Source organism: Platichthys flesus, chromosome 8 (assembly GCF_949316205.1).
Source record: "Platichthys flesus chromosome 8, fPlaFle2.1, whole genome shotgun sequence".
Taxonomy (NCBI): domain Eukaryota; kingdom Metazoa; phylum Chordata; class Actinopteri; order Pleuronectiformes; family Pleuronectidae; genus Platichthys; species Platichthys flesus.
In genome coordinates this window covers 12,592,045-12,606,186 of record NC_084952.1, presented here as the reverse complement: position 1 = coordinate 12,606,186, position 14,142 = coordinate 12,592,045, and the positions used below count along the sequence as shown (strand labels likewise).

The following is a 14,142-nucleotide window of genomic DNA, read 5'->3' as shown; positions in this document are numbered from 1 at the left end:
CAGACCGGTGTTGAGATAGGCGCGTTCACGCTGCGTCATGGAACAGGAACACAGTCCCTCACAAACACGGCGCGACGCTGCTGCACGGGGGCGCGCGTCTGAGCAGTGCAGAAAACAGGCTGTAAACGCAAACATGACCACAACACAATGCAACACAAACACAACACAAAAACAACCCTAACACAAACTGAATACAACCACAACACAAACACAACACGACTTCAAACAAATTGGGAGCTGATCCACTTTTTATTCTTTCACTTTTTTCAAGATTTAGTAGGCTTTTGTTCAATTTCGTTGATTTCGCAGAAGATCAATCACGAATCCTGATGAAAACAAAAATCAGACATGTTCAGGGGAATGATATTTATGAGTGTGTGCAATTTGGTGCAGATCCATATCCAAATCTAGATCCAGCAAATTTAAATGTGATTTCATACGGGACTTGGCAGAAGTATTCTTCTCATGAGAGCCACACAAGTTGAATGTTGTTCAGTTGTGAATTAATTAAAACCTTATCCTGTAATTCCCCTTTTACATAATACGACTTAGATTTGTTGAGAGATTGTTAATTGCTTGTGTAGTTCAACTTTTCTGGGGTCACTTAAAGCCAATTGTTAAGCTACTTATTATTCTTATTTTCTTTTGTTTAAACTTTACTATGGTTCACTCGTTCTGCTCTGATCAGGCTGCTGCTTTCAGCTCAAACGCTATTTAACCATTTGCACAGGACTAGCTCAGCCCCAAACAGCAGAAAGACAAAGTAAGCAACTAGCTGGTGAACTAGTGGTGAAGTTTTACACCACCGAGCGAGAGGGAGAGAGAACATTGGACTTGAATGCATCTTCATATCCCTGCAGACAGAAGCTATAATGCCCCTCCATGTTCACATCTGTTCGCTAAAACATTCACCACATCAACTTCAGAAATGTACATGTCCATGTTGTTATTGTTTAGTCATTGAGTCACAAACACACAAATACACTCATCCCTCATGTCACTGTTTTTTCTTGAGACGACTGCCGGTCACAACCAGCTCTCCTTCTTCTTCTTCTTCTTCTTCTTCTTCTTCTTCTTCTTCTTCTTCTTCTTCTTTTTCTTCTTCTTCTTCTTCCTCTTCTTCTTCTTCTTCTTTTTCTCCCACAGCTGTGGATTATCAAGAGTGAACGTGGTGTGCTTTCATTTCCCACTTCACTCAGTCACAAATACTGAGTCACATAATTGCATCCTTTCTGATGCATATTGAAATTACCTATTTATTCCAGCCCATAAGTAAATTCAGTAAGAAATGGGATCAGGCAATGAGACATTTCTCTAAATGATCTCACAGCTTGGCTCTCTTTCTCTCTCCCGTCTCATTGGAGCAGCGACGTCTCATCTAAGAAGTCAGTCCTGTGCCACTGGTATTAGACCAGGTTAAAAAATCTTCATATCCCACATGTCTCTGTCTTGTAGAGCTGCAGCAGAGCTGCCGTTAGATGTGATTCGGTAAAGCTCTGTAGGTGGGCTCACTGAAAACTCTGATCACAGCCTTCATCCCCGCTCTCACTGGGCAAACCTCGAGTGGGAGAAACGGTGCGGTGACATTCAACTAATCCCAGGTTTGCTGGGGACCCAATTTTGAAATCCCCTGCATTTGGCCAACTGTGAAATGAAAGCTGAAAAGTTTGGTAAAACTTTACAGAGGTTTTATGAAGAGCTGCAGTGCAAATGCCTTGTGAACAAAAGGTGACATTATTACTTCTAAAATCTAAAGATTGTTTAGAATCATAATTTGATTCTATCATTTCATCTATAGGATGCATGTGTATATTTATATGTATATATCTATGTATTTAAAGTATGCCAACATTTTCTCGTGTGTTTTTTCTTCATCACATATATTTTTCCACCAATGTGTTACCTCTTTTTGCACTTTCTTGTTTTACCCCATGGGAGAGCGGCTGCAAAACACATACTGTCCCACACTACAGAAAATATTTGCTCAAACACACACAAAAACCCAATTCTCTCACCTCAAGATGTAGACACACACCTCCTTGCAGTGTGTTGACTTCTGGGACTGCTGGCTGTTTTACGCCAAAAATAACAAATAGAAACAGAGATGAATTCAAAATTGAGTCCTCAACTCTAAGTAATGGAGGAAAGACACTTCTCAACAGGTCAAACACTTGGTTTTATCCTCAGAGACTCAGACTAGATATATTAGTTTATGTTTCAAAGACGGGAGTTGATGAGATTTTTTGTCATGCTGCACTGCGATCATTCCACTCCTCTCCGAATTAGCACAAAGAGAGAATCTGCACCACGACTGAATCTTTTTAAATGCACTGATCCACTGAACAGCAGCAGAGAATAAAGACTGAGCGCTGAAAGGAGTGCGGAGCGAGACCTGAGGGAAGCCGTTAATTCTCCATCTTATATAAATGAGAGGTGTTCTGCTAATGGAGTCAAATGTTGTGGAGATCCTCTCTCGCTGTCTTTTTTTCTATTTGTCTTCCACAGCTTAAAAGAAACACAGACAGAGCCCCATGGTTCCTCTCATTTTAACTTACAACACTACGGCACAAACAACTGACAAACTCAGCGGTGATGGTGACACGTTTCCTCATCTCGATCGACACTCCTTCAAAGATGTGTATTAAAGTTCCAGTCCCATATTTTGTTAAACATCCTTCTCAACCCCGTTCCCCTGTTTCTAAATAATGTATTTGAATTATTTTTCTTGTCCCAGCAGGGTGCATGTGTGTGTATGTGTGTGTGTGTGTGTGTGTGTGTGTGTGTGTGTGTGTGTGTGTGTGTGTGTGTATGTGTGTGTGTGATAGAATGGGGTCACATGAGTTTTGGTTTTTGTCTGAGTCGCTAGCTTTGATGTGTGAAAAACACAAAATAGCTTTAACTGTGACAGAGAGCGCACAGGTCCCAGAGCTATAGCCAAGGTGTGTGTATTTGTGTGTGTATTTGTTTGTGGATAATAATTGCTGTTTATGGTTGTGAGTGTGCATGTTGTGTGTGAGTTCTTGCGACGGTGGAGTTAAATTTGGAAAAATTATCAAAGTATCTAATAGAATGATGCTTTTTCTGTACTTTAACACATGTTGTTAAGGTTTGTATAAATATCTGCCCACATGATGAAGTTTTCCTCCGTCCTCCTGAAGAAACTCCTCCTCTGTCATTTGTCTTTGTTAGGCTGTGCAGCCGGTGGCTCTGGCTATTATGGGATGTCAAATAAAGGTCGGACCTCTCCCACACATTTAGAAGTTTACTGGGGATAAGGTCAGTGTCGTGGAGGTCGAGGGAGAGACAGCCTGGAAAACACAAAACAGTTCACAGCAAAAAGGGAAACAATTAATGTGTGATGAAAGAAAGAGTTACTCACATTGATATACACATACTTAGACGAGGCTAAGTTCATAAATAGAAAAAGGTTTTCATTATTAATGTCTCTTGTTCTGCCGCTGTCGCTTTGTGTATCCACTTATTCTCAGTTCCACTTATGGGTGGACAATTTCCTGTTGGCTTCCTTTGTGTTTGAGCGAGGGTGTGTAAATTTTACATCACACAGAAAAATATTCGCAGGAAGTCTCCTGATTTAATGTAGCACCTCAAGAAGTAGAAACTAAATTAATACTCACGGGAGCTGCTTTGAAATAAGAAACTGTGAAGCTTGTCTTTGAAAAATAAAACAGGTTTTGAATCTTTAACCTTTCCTTAAGGTGACGCTACACTTTTATTTTACACATTCACTGCTAATTTGATGTCCTAAATTAACTGTGCCATCTGTGTTCGCTTTTCTTCTTCTTTGGAATTTTTGAATACAATGACGTAGCTTTTAAAACCTTTAGAAGAACAATGAGCATTTATTTTACCATTAATGTCATCATCTTTAATATCAACTAATATCACACATTAGATAGGTGACTTTTGCAGAAACCATTTAAACTGTGGTTAGCTCTCCACCCAGTGGACAAAATGTTGACATGCACAAAATGATTGTTTATTAATGACATGTATGTATTATGTTACTTCAATAACCACAAAGAAATATATAACATTATAAGATTGTTGTTATATTATATAAAAGAGAGACACTTCACAACTTTTTTAGATAAATACAATTTAAAACAATCAGGGCAAATAGTAATAAACAAAAAATATTGAATTGTTTGCACATATTGACACTAAACTTTATTCCTTAAGACAGAATTAAGTTTGTATTATGGAATCTTGTTGATTTTATGAATAAAACAAACACCAATAGAGAAACATTTTAGTGGAATAACTGAGACCTTTGCTGAAATCAAGAGTCGTGCTGTGTGTTTGTTTACATAGCAGACTGCGCCATCTTAATGTTGAATCTCACAGCCATGACCTGTTCCCGTGGGGACTCGCCAGGGTTTGTGTGTTTGAGTGTATGTGTGTGTGTGTGTGTGTGTGTGTGTGTGTGTGTGTGTGTGTGTTCGTGTGTGTGTGTTTGAATGGTCAGTCAGGGTCAACCTTGACCGGTCGGCCTGATGCCTGAGTCCATTCATTCCTCTGGTTGCTGGTAAATATCGGTGAAAGAAACTCTTGTTCACGTTCACATTCGGCTGAGAGATTCTGAGCTGTGACTCTCAGACAGCTCACTGCTCACATTGCAGGTAAATCTCAATCTTTCCTCCAAATTTTGGATCATCTTTAGTTTTTCCTCTATTTTCTTCATCATGTATCTATATAGCTTTTGTTGAATTTGAGATCATGAGAAAAATAATTGCATTCAGATTGTCAGGGACTGAGCAGGTAGACCAGAAAGACAAAGATAGTTTACTGTGTGTGCTAACAGAAACCTAAACTGAGCAAATTAAAACCGATGAAAAAAGGTCACCACCTTGTTCCTGAGGTTGCTGGCGCAGCCTCTACACAATTATTAATGTATTTCTATGAATCCTAGTCTCTCAGATATTCAAGAATTTGTTTATGTATTTTATAGACATGAAGTTTGTGATCCTGTTTGCCCTCCTGAGTGGTAAGTTTGAGTGAAATTTGTTCATATCAATCCATACATTTTAAGTTCTCTGTAAAGAAAAAAGAATACTCAATTACATAAAAATGATCATCTTCAACCCTCAGAATTCTTTCATGTTAATGGTATATTGTCTTTTTTTAAGAGATTTGCTCTTTACTCTGTGTTTTAGGGATGTTTGCCGCCCCCTTCATGAAAGAAGAGGAGGCAAAGCGTTTCATCAGACTGAAGAGACAGTCAGGATACTGGGATCCACACAACTCTCACAACCAGTGGGGTTACACCATTCAAGAACAGGTGACACTGTGGTGTGGTGTGGATACACACAATGAGTCAGTTAGAGCGATTTGTGTGATAACCCATCTTTGCTTTTCAGGCCAACGAGTACTGGACGGCTCTAAGGACAGATGTCCAGTACTACATGGACATGAGTAACCTGATGTTTGACCGCTCCGTGGCTGAGTGAGTGAGATGATCAGCACCATGACATGGTGATATGTTGCAAGTGAAGGCAGATTTAGTCCAACAGTATATTACTGATAAACCCTGAATTGTAGTGCAGCTTTAAATATGATGCCTGGAACACATCGCTTGCTTTTAAATGTATGACATAAATTTCTGTGCATTGTTTAGATACTGCTTCTTTTATTTTATGTGACTAATTTTGAATTTCCTTTTTCCTGTATCTCTGTTACCTGTCTGTGTTACAGTGAAAACAACAGACTGTATATGGAGATGCTGCGTAATGCTCAGGCTCACCTGGACGGTCAAACCGGTCAACACAGATAGACATACAGACAAAGGAAACTGAGGAGTGGATGAATATTAGTTTGTTTTTTATATCCTGTACTGTATCTGAACATTATAGTTGCAGTAAGAATAAAACAGCATAATATAATTTACAGTGAATAGTAGAGTGGAACAATGAAGGTTTTCTATCTATCTATCGATCAGTTGTTTTTACCATTAGAATGATGTATCTGTAATCAAACATTTTATTCAATAAAAGTTTAAATAAATGCAAAGCAAACAGTTCAACTGTGTTTTTTTAAAGATGCAGGTTGTTTTTTCATTTACACCCTGATTCAATACAGTGGTCTGAGGAAAGGGGAAGTGGACTTGGTTTCCACAGAAGAAAAACATTTTAATTTCATAAAAGTTTGTCTTGCAGACAGGATATCTTCGTCATATCTGTGATAAACCTCTGGGTGGTGCTGCCACCTAGGTGGTGCTGTTGATGTGTGCATGCCTTGTGAGCGTGTGTGACTTGACTATTCCACATTTCCATTGAATGCAATATATAATATAATGGACAACTTTGAGTTTCATTTTTCAAAAGTGACAAACAGGTTGTCACCTTTTGCATAAAACCCTGTATACAAAACAACTTTATTATTGTGATAAAGTACAGCAGCTCATACAAATACTGAACTTTCGAAGGTTGGGTCCAATTAATTGTGACCAAAGCAGTGACCAAATGTAGCAAGTTCTTTATTTGAATGGGATGAGACAGACATCAGTACATAAGAGATATGGACATTGTTGTTGTTGACACATTGAGCAATTAAGTTGTTTCCTTTTCTTATAATATATAACTAGTAGTTAGAGTAAGAGGTATTTTGTGCTTCAGGTTTGTGATTATCTTAATGTTGTGACAGAATAATCATAACGTGAATAAATGAATAAAATGACAACTCAAGAAAACAAATCCACCACATACAACAAAATCAAGGGAAATTTCCCCTAAAAACATGAAGCAATAATGAGGACATTAGTTTAAGTACATAACTTAAGCAAATTATAAAAATCTGTGGTTTAACTTTGTACTTTCCGCTGAAAGTTTCATAAAACTGAAGCTTAAATACTTGGCTAACATGACCAGTAGTTTTAATCTAAGGTACACTAACAGTTGTGTGCTGCTTGAAGCCATTTTGAGTAAAACTTGAAATTGAATGACTTTGGCAATGACAGGCTCAAATGTAACACTGGTTTTACAGAGCTTTACTAAGTTTGCCTCATTTATGTACAAACAAAACATGATGTCATCATGATCAAATCAAATTGTACACATACTGACATAAAGAACACATTACACAGTGGATCTAGAGAAGAAACCAAACTAAAAATCAAAGTGTCGGTGTTCCTGTTAAAAAGCCCTTGCTGGGGCTTCCTCTTGTTCAAGTGTTTAAAAGATTCTTGAAGGTGGATCAGCGGTTGTCTGTGAAAGTCATATGTTATTGCCACTAGTGTGAAGGTGAATTCTCACTCGCAGTTGGAGGAGGGATTTTCAAGAAATTTTGCAGCGCTGGAGTGAAGATACCGATGGTACCCAGTATCGCGACGGTGAGGAAAGCCCATAGGAAGATCCTGTCTAACACCTGGGCCACAAACTTCCAGTCTTGTACCACCTGGGAAAAACAAGGGGAAATGAGAGATGTGAAAACAACTCATTGACACATTAATCCGTTACATGATTATTACTGTAATATTTGATGATTCATTCTAAACACACCTCGCGGATGAAGTGCTCCTTGCGGATGTGTCTACTGATGTACCGCACTGAGTAGATGGCCTTCTCCATCATGGTCGCCCAGGCTTCCTCCTCCTTCCCCTCAGCAGTCGCCTGTCCATGGGCTCCGCTCCTTTGCCCGGCTCTCCGCGCTCCAGAGCGCGTCTTCAGCTCAGGGCTCTCAGGGGCCAGCTCTGGGTAGTGGTAGCGGTCGATGTGTCCGCGCATGCAGAGCAGCCTCGGGAGCTTTTGGAGGAAGAGGTTACGAACCCACGGGGACATGGGGTGGTAGGTCGCAGAGGAGCGGTGGTGGACGTTGATGACGAAGACGGTGACGATGATTGAGAGTGTGACGAAGATCATGATGAAGAGCAGGTACTCTCCGATGAGTGGGATCACCTTGGAGGAGGAGGGGATGATCTCCTCTATGACCAGGAGGAACACAGTGAGCGAGACGAGGACAGAGGTAGAAAGTGACAGCTTCTCTCCTTCGTCTGAGGGAAGGTAAAACACCAAGACGGTCAGAAAGGACAAACCCAGACAGGGGAAGATGAGGAAGAGAGTGTAGAACAGCGGTAGCCTCTTCAGAATAAAAGAGTACGTAATGAAGGGGTATGAATACAAGCCATCCTTCCGGTTTCCTCTGGCACCGGTGGCATTGAGGATCTGCCACTCCCCATTGTCAAAGAAGTCTTTTCGATCTACCTGGTAGTCCATCAGGGCCAGATCCACCATGTGGCCATCGTAGGTCCAGGAGCCAAACTTCATGGTGCAGTTCTGGCGGTCAAAAGGGAAAAAGGTGACATCCATGGTGCAGGCCGACTTGTAACTGGCAGGGGGCGTCCAGGTGACCATACCGGTGTACTTGACAATGGCTTTGGTCATGAGGGAGCCCTCGAAACGCCCATCAGCACTTAAGAAACAAGGAAAGTCTTTTTCATCAGAATCACATTAACAGAAAAGTTCGTTTATACATAGATTTAATCTTCTTTACATTTACTAATAATTAAAACTCTCAAAGTAAGGACAATAGGAATAGAAGTTCTAATAATTTGTATCATGTTCAATATAAGTGGATTTTGGTTTAAGTTTGAAAATTAAAAATTCACTGATAATTATTTTGCTTGGTTTGTTTTCTCTTAATAAAATAGCCAAAGCTTCCCCAGACATGTAATGTTTGTAAATCATTTGAAACTGAAAAGAGAACTCTTACTTCTCATAGAGGACGATGTCTGGCAGCCAGATATTTTCAGAGGGAACTCTGATGGTAGTGATTCCTCCATATTTGTCTGGATTCCATCGCAGCTTGTAATCGAACCACTCCTGGATCAGAGAGGGTTGTATCATTAGGCCTATATATAAAACTTAAGAATAAGCAATTTAGCTTGCATTTATCACAATGTATACACATATCTTGCCCCCCCCCCCCCCCATTCACAGCATTATTAGTTGTATCTTATCAGACACCTGCCTTATTATCTTGATTGGTATTAAATAATAATACTAGATGATGTGAATTTTTTTATTAGCTCTGCTAAACAATAAGCTTATGTCTTTTCTTGACCATTGGGTTCAAATGCTAACATTCAATGTAAAGATTCAATGTTTCCTGTTGTTTACCTGACACAGCCAAACGTTAGTTGTCATGAGCTGGTTCTTCTCATCCTGGATAAAAAAAACAACAGACCAAAAGTCCAAAAATGGGTTAAAAACAAGAAGAAGAAGAAGCATGTGAAGGTCAATGGAACATATAATGGTTAAAATTAAAATAAAGGTTTCTTATCATGGAAATTCAAAGCAATTGGATGAAACAGGCAAGAATTCCCAAAGGGCATTAGAAAACTTGAAATAAATGAACCAAATAAATAAAAAGTAAATATAATTCAATTGTATTTTGTGATGCTGTAAAAGATTCAAGGATGTTTGTAAATGTCAGAGAAACAAGCTTTAGATAAATGCTTTTAGCTAATGTTCTTAACAATTCAACAACAATTGTCTTCTGATATCTTAAATTTATATTCAAATATACATTAAACGTGCAGATATCAGTAGCCCTGGATATTCTAAATTAAAATTATCCTCTATTTTCAAAGTAATACTTTCATCTCTATTGACAAAAAATGTGTATGAGTTGTTTTAAGCACACCCTAATTCTGATTTAGGGATTGCATCAAAGCATCAGACGTTAGTGGAATAGATGAGAAGCTTGGTTACAAGCAAACTAAATCATCCTTTGTGTTCCCTCTATGAAAGCAGACATAATCTCATTTACCTGTCTCTGCCACTTCCTTAGCAAACAAGAACAAGAGACATAAAACTAGAGGTGGGTGCATTGGACCGGCTGAAGTAATATAAATACAGCAGGAAATAAATAGAATGGGGCAGGAAATGAGAGATGGAGAGTGCTCAAGATTTGTCTTCACATCACCAAAGTTTAAGATGAAGAATTGAGACTTCAGAGAAATAAGGGAAAAGAGATATATTTAAAGACATATGTTTTCAATGTATCCAGAGCTGACCTCGGCTGTCAGAGTGAGTTGGATGTTTTGGTGATCACACAAAGCAGAGGTGAACCATAATCTAATAAAAAAGACATGCAGCAGCTCAGATACACTCAGGGGACAGTGAAGCCGAGCTGCTGTAAGTCTGGTTCGCTCTCTGCCCTTGATCTATTCTAAAAAAAATCAAACAGAACGTGGACATAAATCTCTACTCTCTGCAAAACCATGAAGAGGCTCTGTTTAATTCATCCCAGATTGTCTTCTGCTACCAATTTTGTCAGGTGGAAGAATGGAAGAGTTAATCCTAAACTGGTTGAGATGCATTTTTAAGGCAAAGGAGAGTGGTTCCTCTATAGGCGTCCTCCGTTTTCTCCTCTTGAACGCCTAAACCGAGTAAAGCCATCGCAGCATGCCTCTGAAATATTAAAGAAACACTCCACAGAGAGAGCGACTGTGCGCTTGTAGATATGAAGAGAGTGCTCCTGATCTATTTCAGGACCACGGAAAGCTCCACACTGTGACACTGCAGCTGTTTGGTTTCAGCACCATGGACAGCGACACGGGTGAACCAAAATAACAACCTTCGTAAGAATTGATGGATGGATTCTAATCCAACTGTCTTCCTTTACTTTAATTAAGACTACTTCTTAAGTCTGTATTTTATAAGGCTTGTTCAAGTTAATTAGCTTTAGCAGTTAAATGATGAGGCTGACAATTTACTACTGATCAATATTCCACCACAAGCCCATTCAAGTCTAGCAAACATAAGACATGATTCAAATGTCAGTTTAATGTGGGTGTTTACTAATGTGTTTCTGACATCAGCTTAAATTCAAAATTGTGAAATATGACTGTTTATGGGAAAAATATATTGATGTGAAGATGGATCCACTTGTTATTCCAGTGGTTTTAGGATTCAGTTTAGATTAAGTTAAAGGACTCAGGCTTATTTTAACATTAACTAAATGAATGACAAATGAATAAATCCACTTTAAAACATGGGTGTGTAGATATGTCATTGGCTGTGTTTATGCGTTTATCCTCACCACATCAACCAGCTGGGAGATCTTGAGTCCTAAACGTACTCTGATGGTGTCATTGGCTCGTTGGATTGGCCTGACCCAGCGCTGGTAGCCTTGGAAAAGGTTCCTCAGCAGCTCGTCTTCCATCTCCGCCAATGACACAAACTCATTTTTAGCTGGAATAAGGAGGAATGTGGATTAATGACCATTCAGTGTTACAGTGCTCTGTGATACACGTCTGTCTTCCACAGGTAGTACCTTACTTCTGCAATTTCAGTGGAAGGAAAACAACTACAAATAAGTATGGGTAAGTTACTGAAGTTGATCTGTTCAGACCTGGTTGACACTACTGTACTAATCAACTTTCCACAAGGTACTGTTCAAGATTTACTAAGGAGTTGGGTTACTCTTGTAGTATTTTTGAGTAAGTAAACGCACCTCTGGGATTATTTCCACCCATCTCTGTGGCCCTGCTCATTAACAACTGTGTGATGTTACAAATTGTGTTTGGCCGCTAATTAAATGTTTGGCCCAGGAGCACAAACAAGTTTGTCAATGGTTAGACAGTTTACAGTTTAATCACCAAGCACACGTCTGAGAAACATGAGAGCGAACGGAGAAGAAAGGAACTTGCATGTTTAACTAATTAAGACATTTTCGTGTGCATGAATTCATTTCAGGCTAAAATGTCTTGTTTGTTCAGCACGAACAAATGTTATCCAACAAAATATATCCCATTAGAAATTATCAGTGCTTTTGTTTTATTCTATAACCAATAGGTATAACAAGTAAGAGTGTGCAAAACAAGTGGAAACAGAGGTGGATATCCCTAGTCCTAATGTTCCAAATTCAGCTGATCTCAATCCATGTGGAGATAAACGTCTTTCTTTCTGGAAAATGACAAATGTTTGACATTTACTGGTTCAAATGAAGGGGAAGGGGCGGCGATAAGAAAACTGTATCGAGAAGAAAAGTCAGCATTTCAATCAGCCTGAGGTGATCTGGTGTCTCTGAAGAATCCCATTTATATAGAAAATGTACAAGACACAGGTATGAAATGAAGACATTGAGAATCGAGGTTGTGTGTGGTGCTGGGGAGAAAGAGTGTCAACCTTTGACCTTAAACCTGCAGCCTGTTTCACATCTGTCGTCATCTGACTGATGGGTGAATAATGTCAAGTATCACCAGTCCAATCAAGTGCATTTAAATCCCACATTCTCACCTCTGTTAGTCACAGTGAAAGCACAGCAAGATACTGACATCTGACACTCGTGTTCCAGTTTGTCTCGTCGACTTCAGAAGAGACCGAGCTGGGCCATGACTGATGAACTATACTTGAAGATATATAAACGATTTCTGTACGACACACTCTAATAGACCAGCAGTGAATGAGCAGGTGCTACTTTTTGTTTGAGAACGTCATCAATATCTGTGAAGAGTTGATTTAAATCTTCATCGGCCACGAGTGTTGCACCACATGGTCACTCGCCAGACTTCTTCCTGTCGTCGTGTTTCCACAAAAGAAACGCATGTAAACGCAAGTAAAGTCGCATATTTATTCAGTATTCTTACCGGCGATGCTGGCGAGACACCGCGGGCAGGACGTCCACATGAGGAGGCAGGGGAGGAAGAGGAGGAGGACCACCAACTTCATGATGACGGTGTCCTGGTCCGGAGGAGCGCTCCTAGAACTACACGCTGCGCTGAGCACACAGAGATGGACTAAACGCAGGGTTTTCCATCAGTGGTGCTCGGTGGCTTGAAGGCGGAGAACAAGCTCCCTGCTGCCGGTGAACAGAGGACGACGGCGGCGCATGTGTCCGGTGTCCGGACACTGTAGCTGTAGAGTGGGTGGGTGCGTCGCGGGGAGCGGCTCTGTGGAGGAGGAGGAGGAGGAGGGGGGGAGGAGGTAGGAGAGGGAAGGAGGAGGAGGGGCTGAGGCGTAGTGTTTAAAAACTGCTCCGAAAATTATAAAGCAAGTTTTATTCTTGTGATGTTGCTGCCCAGTAATTTGTTTTATTACCTTGTAGTATTCTGCTGCATTTTCTATGAAAATACAACAAGACTGGTTTATATTCGTCTAAAGAAACCTCAAGTTATGACCTTGTATTTGAAAACACGCTTGCTTGTTTGACAAATCTGTGTTTACATCAATCGTTATGTGTTGAAATAAAAAATAATGAAAAACTCTGAACGTTTTATTATTCATTTATAATAATAATAACTTTATTTGTAGAGCACCTATCTAAACAAGGTTACAGAATCAGGGTCTAATTGGCAGATGTAATCAGATCAGGTGTGTCCCACATAGACTCGTCCACTGGAGGGCGCTGATAAGAACACCAAACCCAGGACATTATATTATTTCGAGACAGCAAAGGTCTTTCCTGTTATGTGGGTGAATAGGCAAATATGTAATGGTGCGGAACATGAATATAATGGAAACTCACAGTAATCACTCAACCTGAACTCATGATTGTGTCCATGTCTGACAAGGTCACATCCATGGTTTCATAGCTTTATTAATTTAATTTGAGACAAAGTATTCCTTTAACTGGAATTGCATTGCTGTTATTGATCCTATGCTCCACCCGCTTAAAGCCGCTTCATACAGTGAATGCTTTATTGTGACATGCAGTACATATAGCTGCATGTGGATTGTCTTACATTCTTTTTACAAAAAATGTTTAATTCTCCATGACACAAGCCAGCGTCATCAGTTAGAGATGAAAACAACAACATGTTTCATAGCCCGAATATTGAGCTGCAGAATGTGTGCACTGTGCTGCTGCCTGACAAATGTAAGAAACAAGAAATTGATGGGATCTATGAGTGTTTAGTCCAGGTGCAGGGGAATATAAGGCAGTGTTGGAGTCAGTGCACTGGTATAGTCTTCCGTTGTAATGAGTGCTTTTACTTCAGGATATATAAAAAAAAACTGGATTGTTCACCGTGCAGCCAATGGTATGGAAACATCTGATAGTATGTAAACACTGATATCAGTTATTACATAGTCTAAGGAATCAGAAAGCTATAGTGGTGCTTTACACAGTTTTGGAAATGTTCTCCCATTCAACAAAGAAGAGAGACAAATATATCTGTATATA

General features: G+C 39.7%; 2 protein-coding genes across 2 annotated transcripts; one reads left to right on the top strand and one right to left on the bottom strand.

Annotated features, from left to right (window-relative positions):
- The first annotated feature begins 4,956 nt into the window (after positions 1–4,956).
- On the top strand, positions 4,957–5,956 carry LOC133959338 (uncharacterized protein C3orf85-like). Its single transcript, XM_062394478.1, has 4 exons — positions 4,957–5,005; positions 5,175–5,299; positions 5,379–5,464; positions 5,713–5,956. The coding sequence occupies exons 1-4, from the start codon at positions 4,957–4,959 to the stop codon at positions 5,789–5,791; spliced, it is 339 nt and encodes a 112-aa protein (XP_062250462.1). The 3' UTR covers positions 5,792–5,956.
- Positions 5,957–6,466: 510 nt separating this feature from the next.
- Positions 6,467–12,810, bottom strand: LOC133959337 (neuronal acetylcholine receptor subunit non-alpha-2-like). The gene is made up of 6 exons (XM_062394477.1): positions 12,608–12,810; positions 11,059–11,210; positions 9,132–9,176; positions 8,725–8,834; positions 7,515–8,424; positions 6,467–7,410 (listed from the first exon to the last, which is right to left on the bottom strand). Exons 1-6 carry the CDS (start codon positions 12,687–12,689, stop codon positions 7,246–7,248), a joined length of 1,464 nt encoding a protein of 487 aa, XP_062250461.1. The 5' UTR covers positions 12,690–12,810; the 3' UTR covers positions 6,467–7,245.
- Between the last annotated feature and the right edge of the window lie 1,332 nt (positions 12,811–14,142).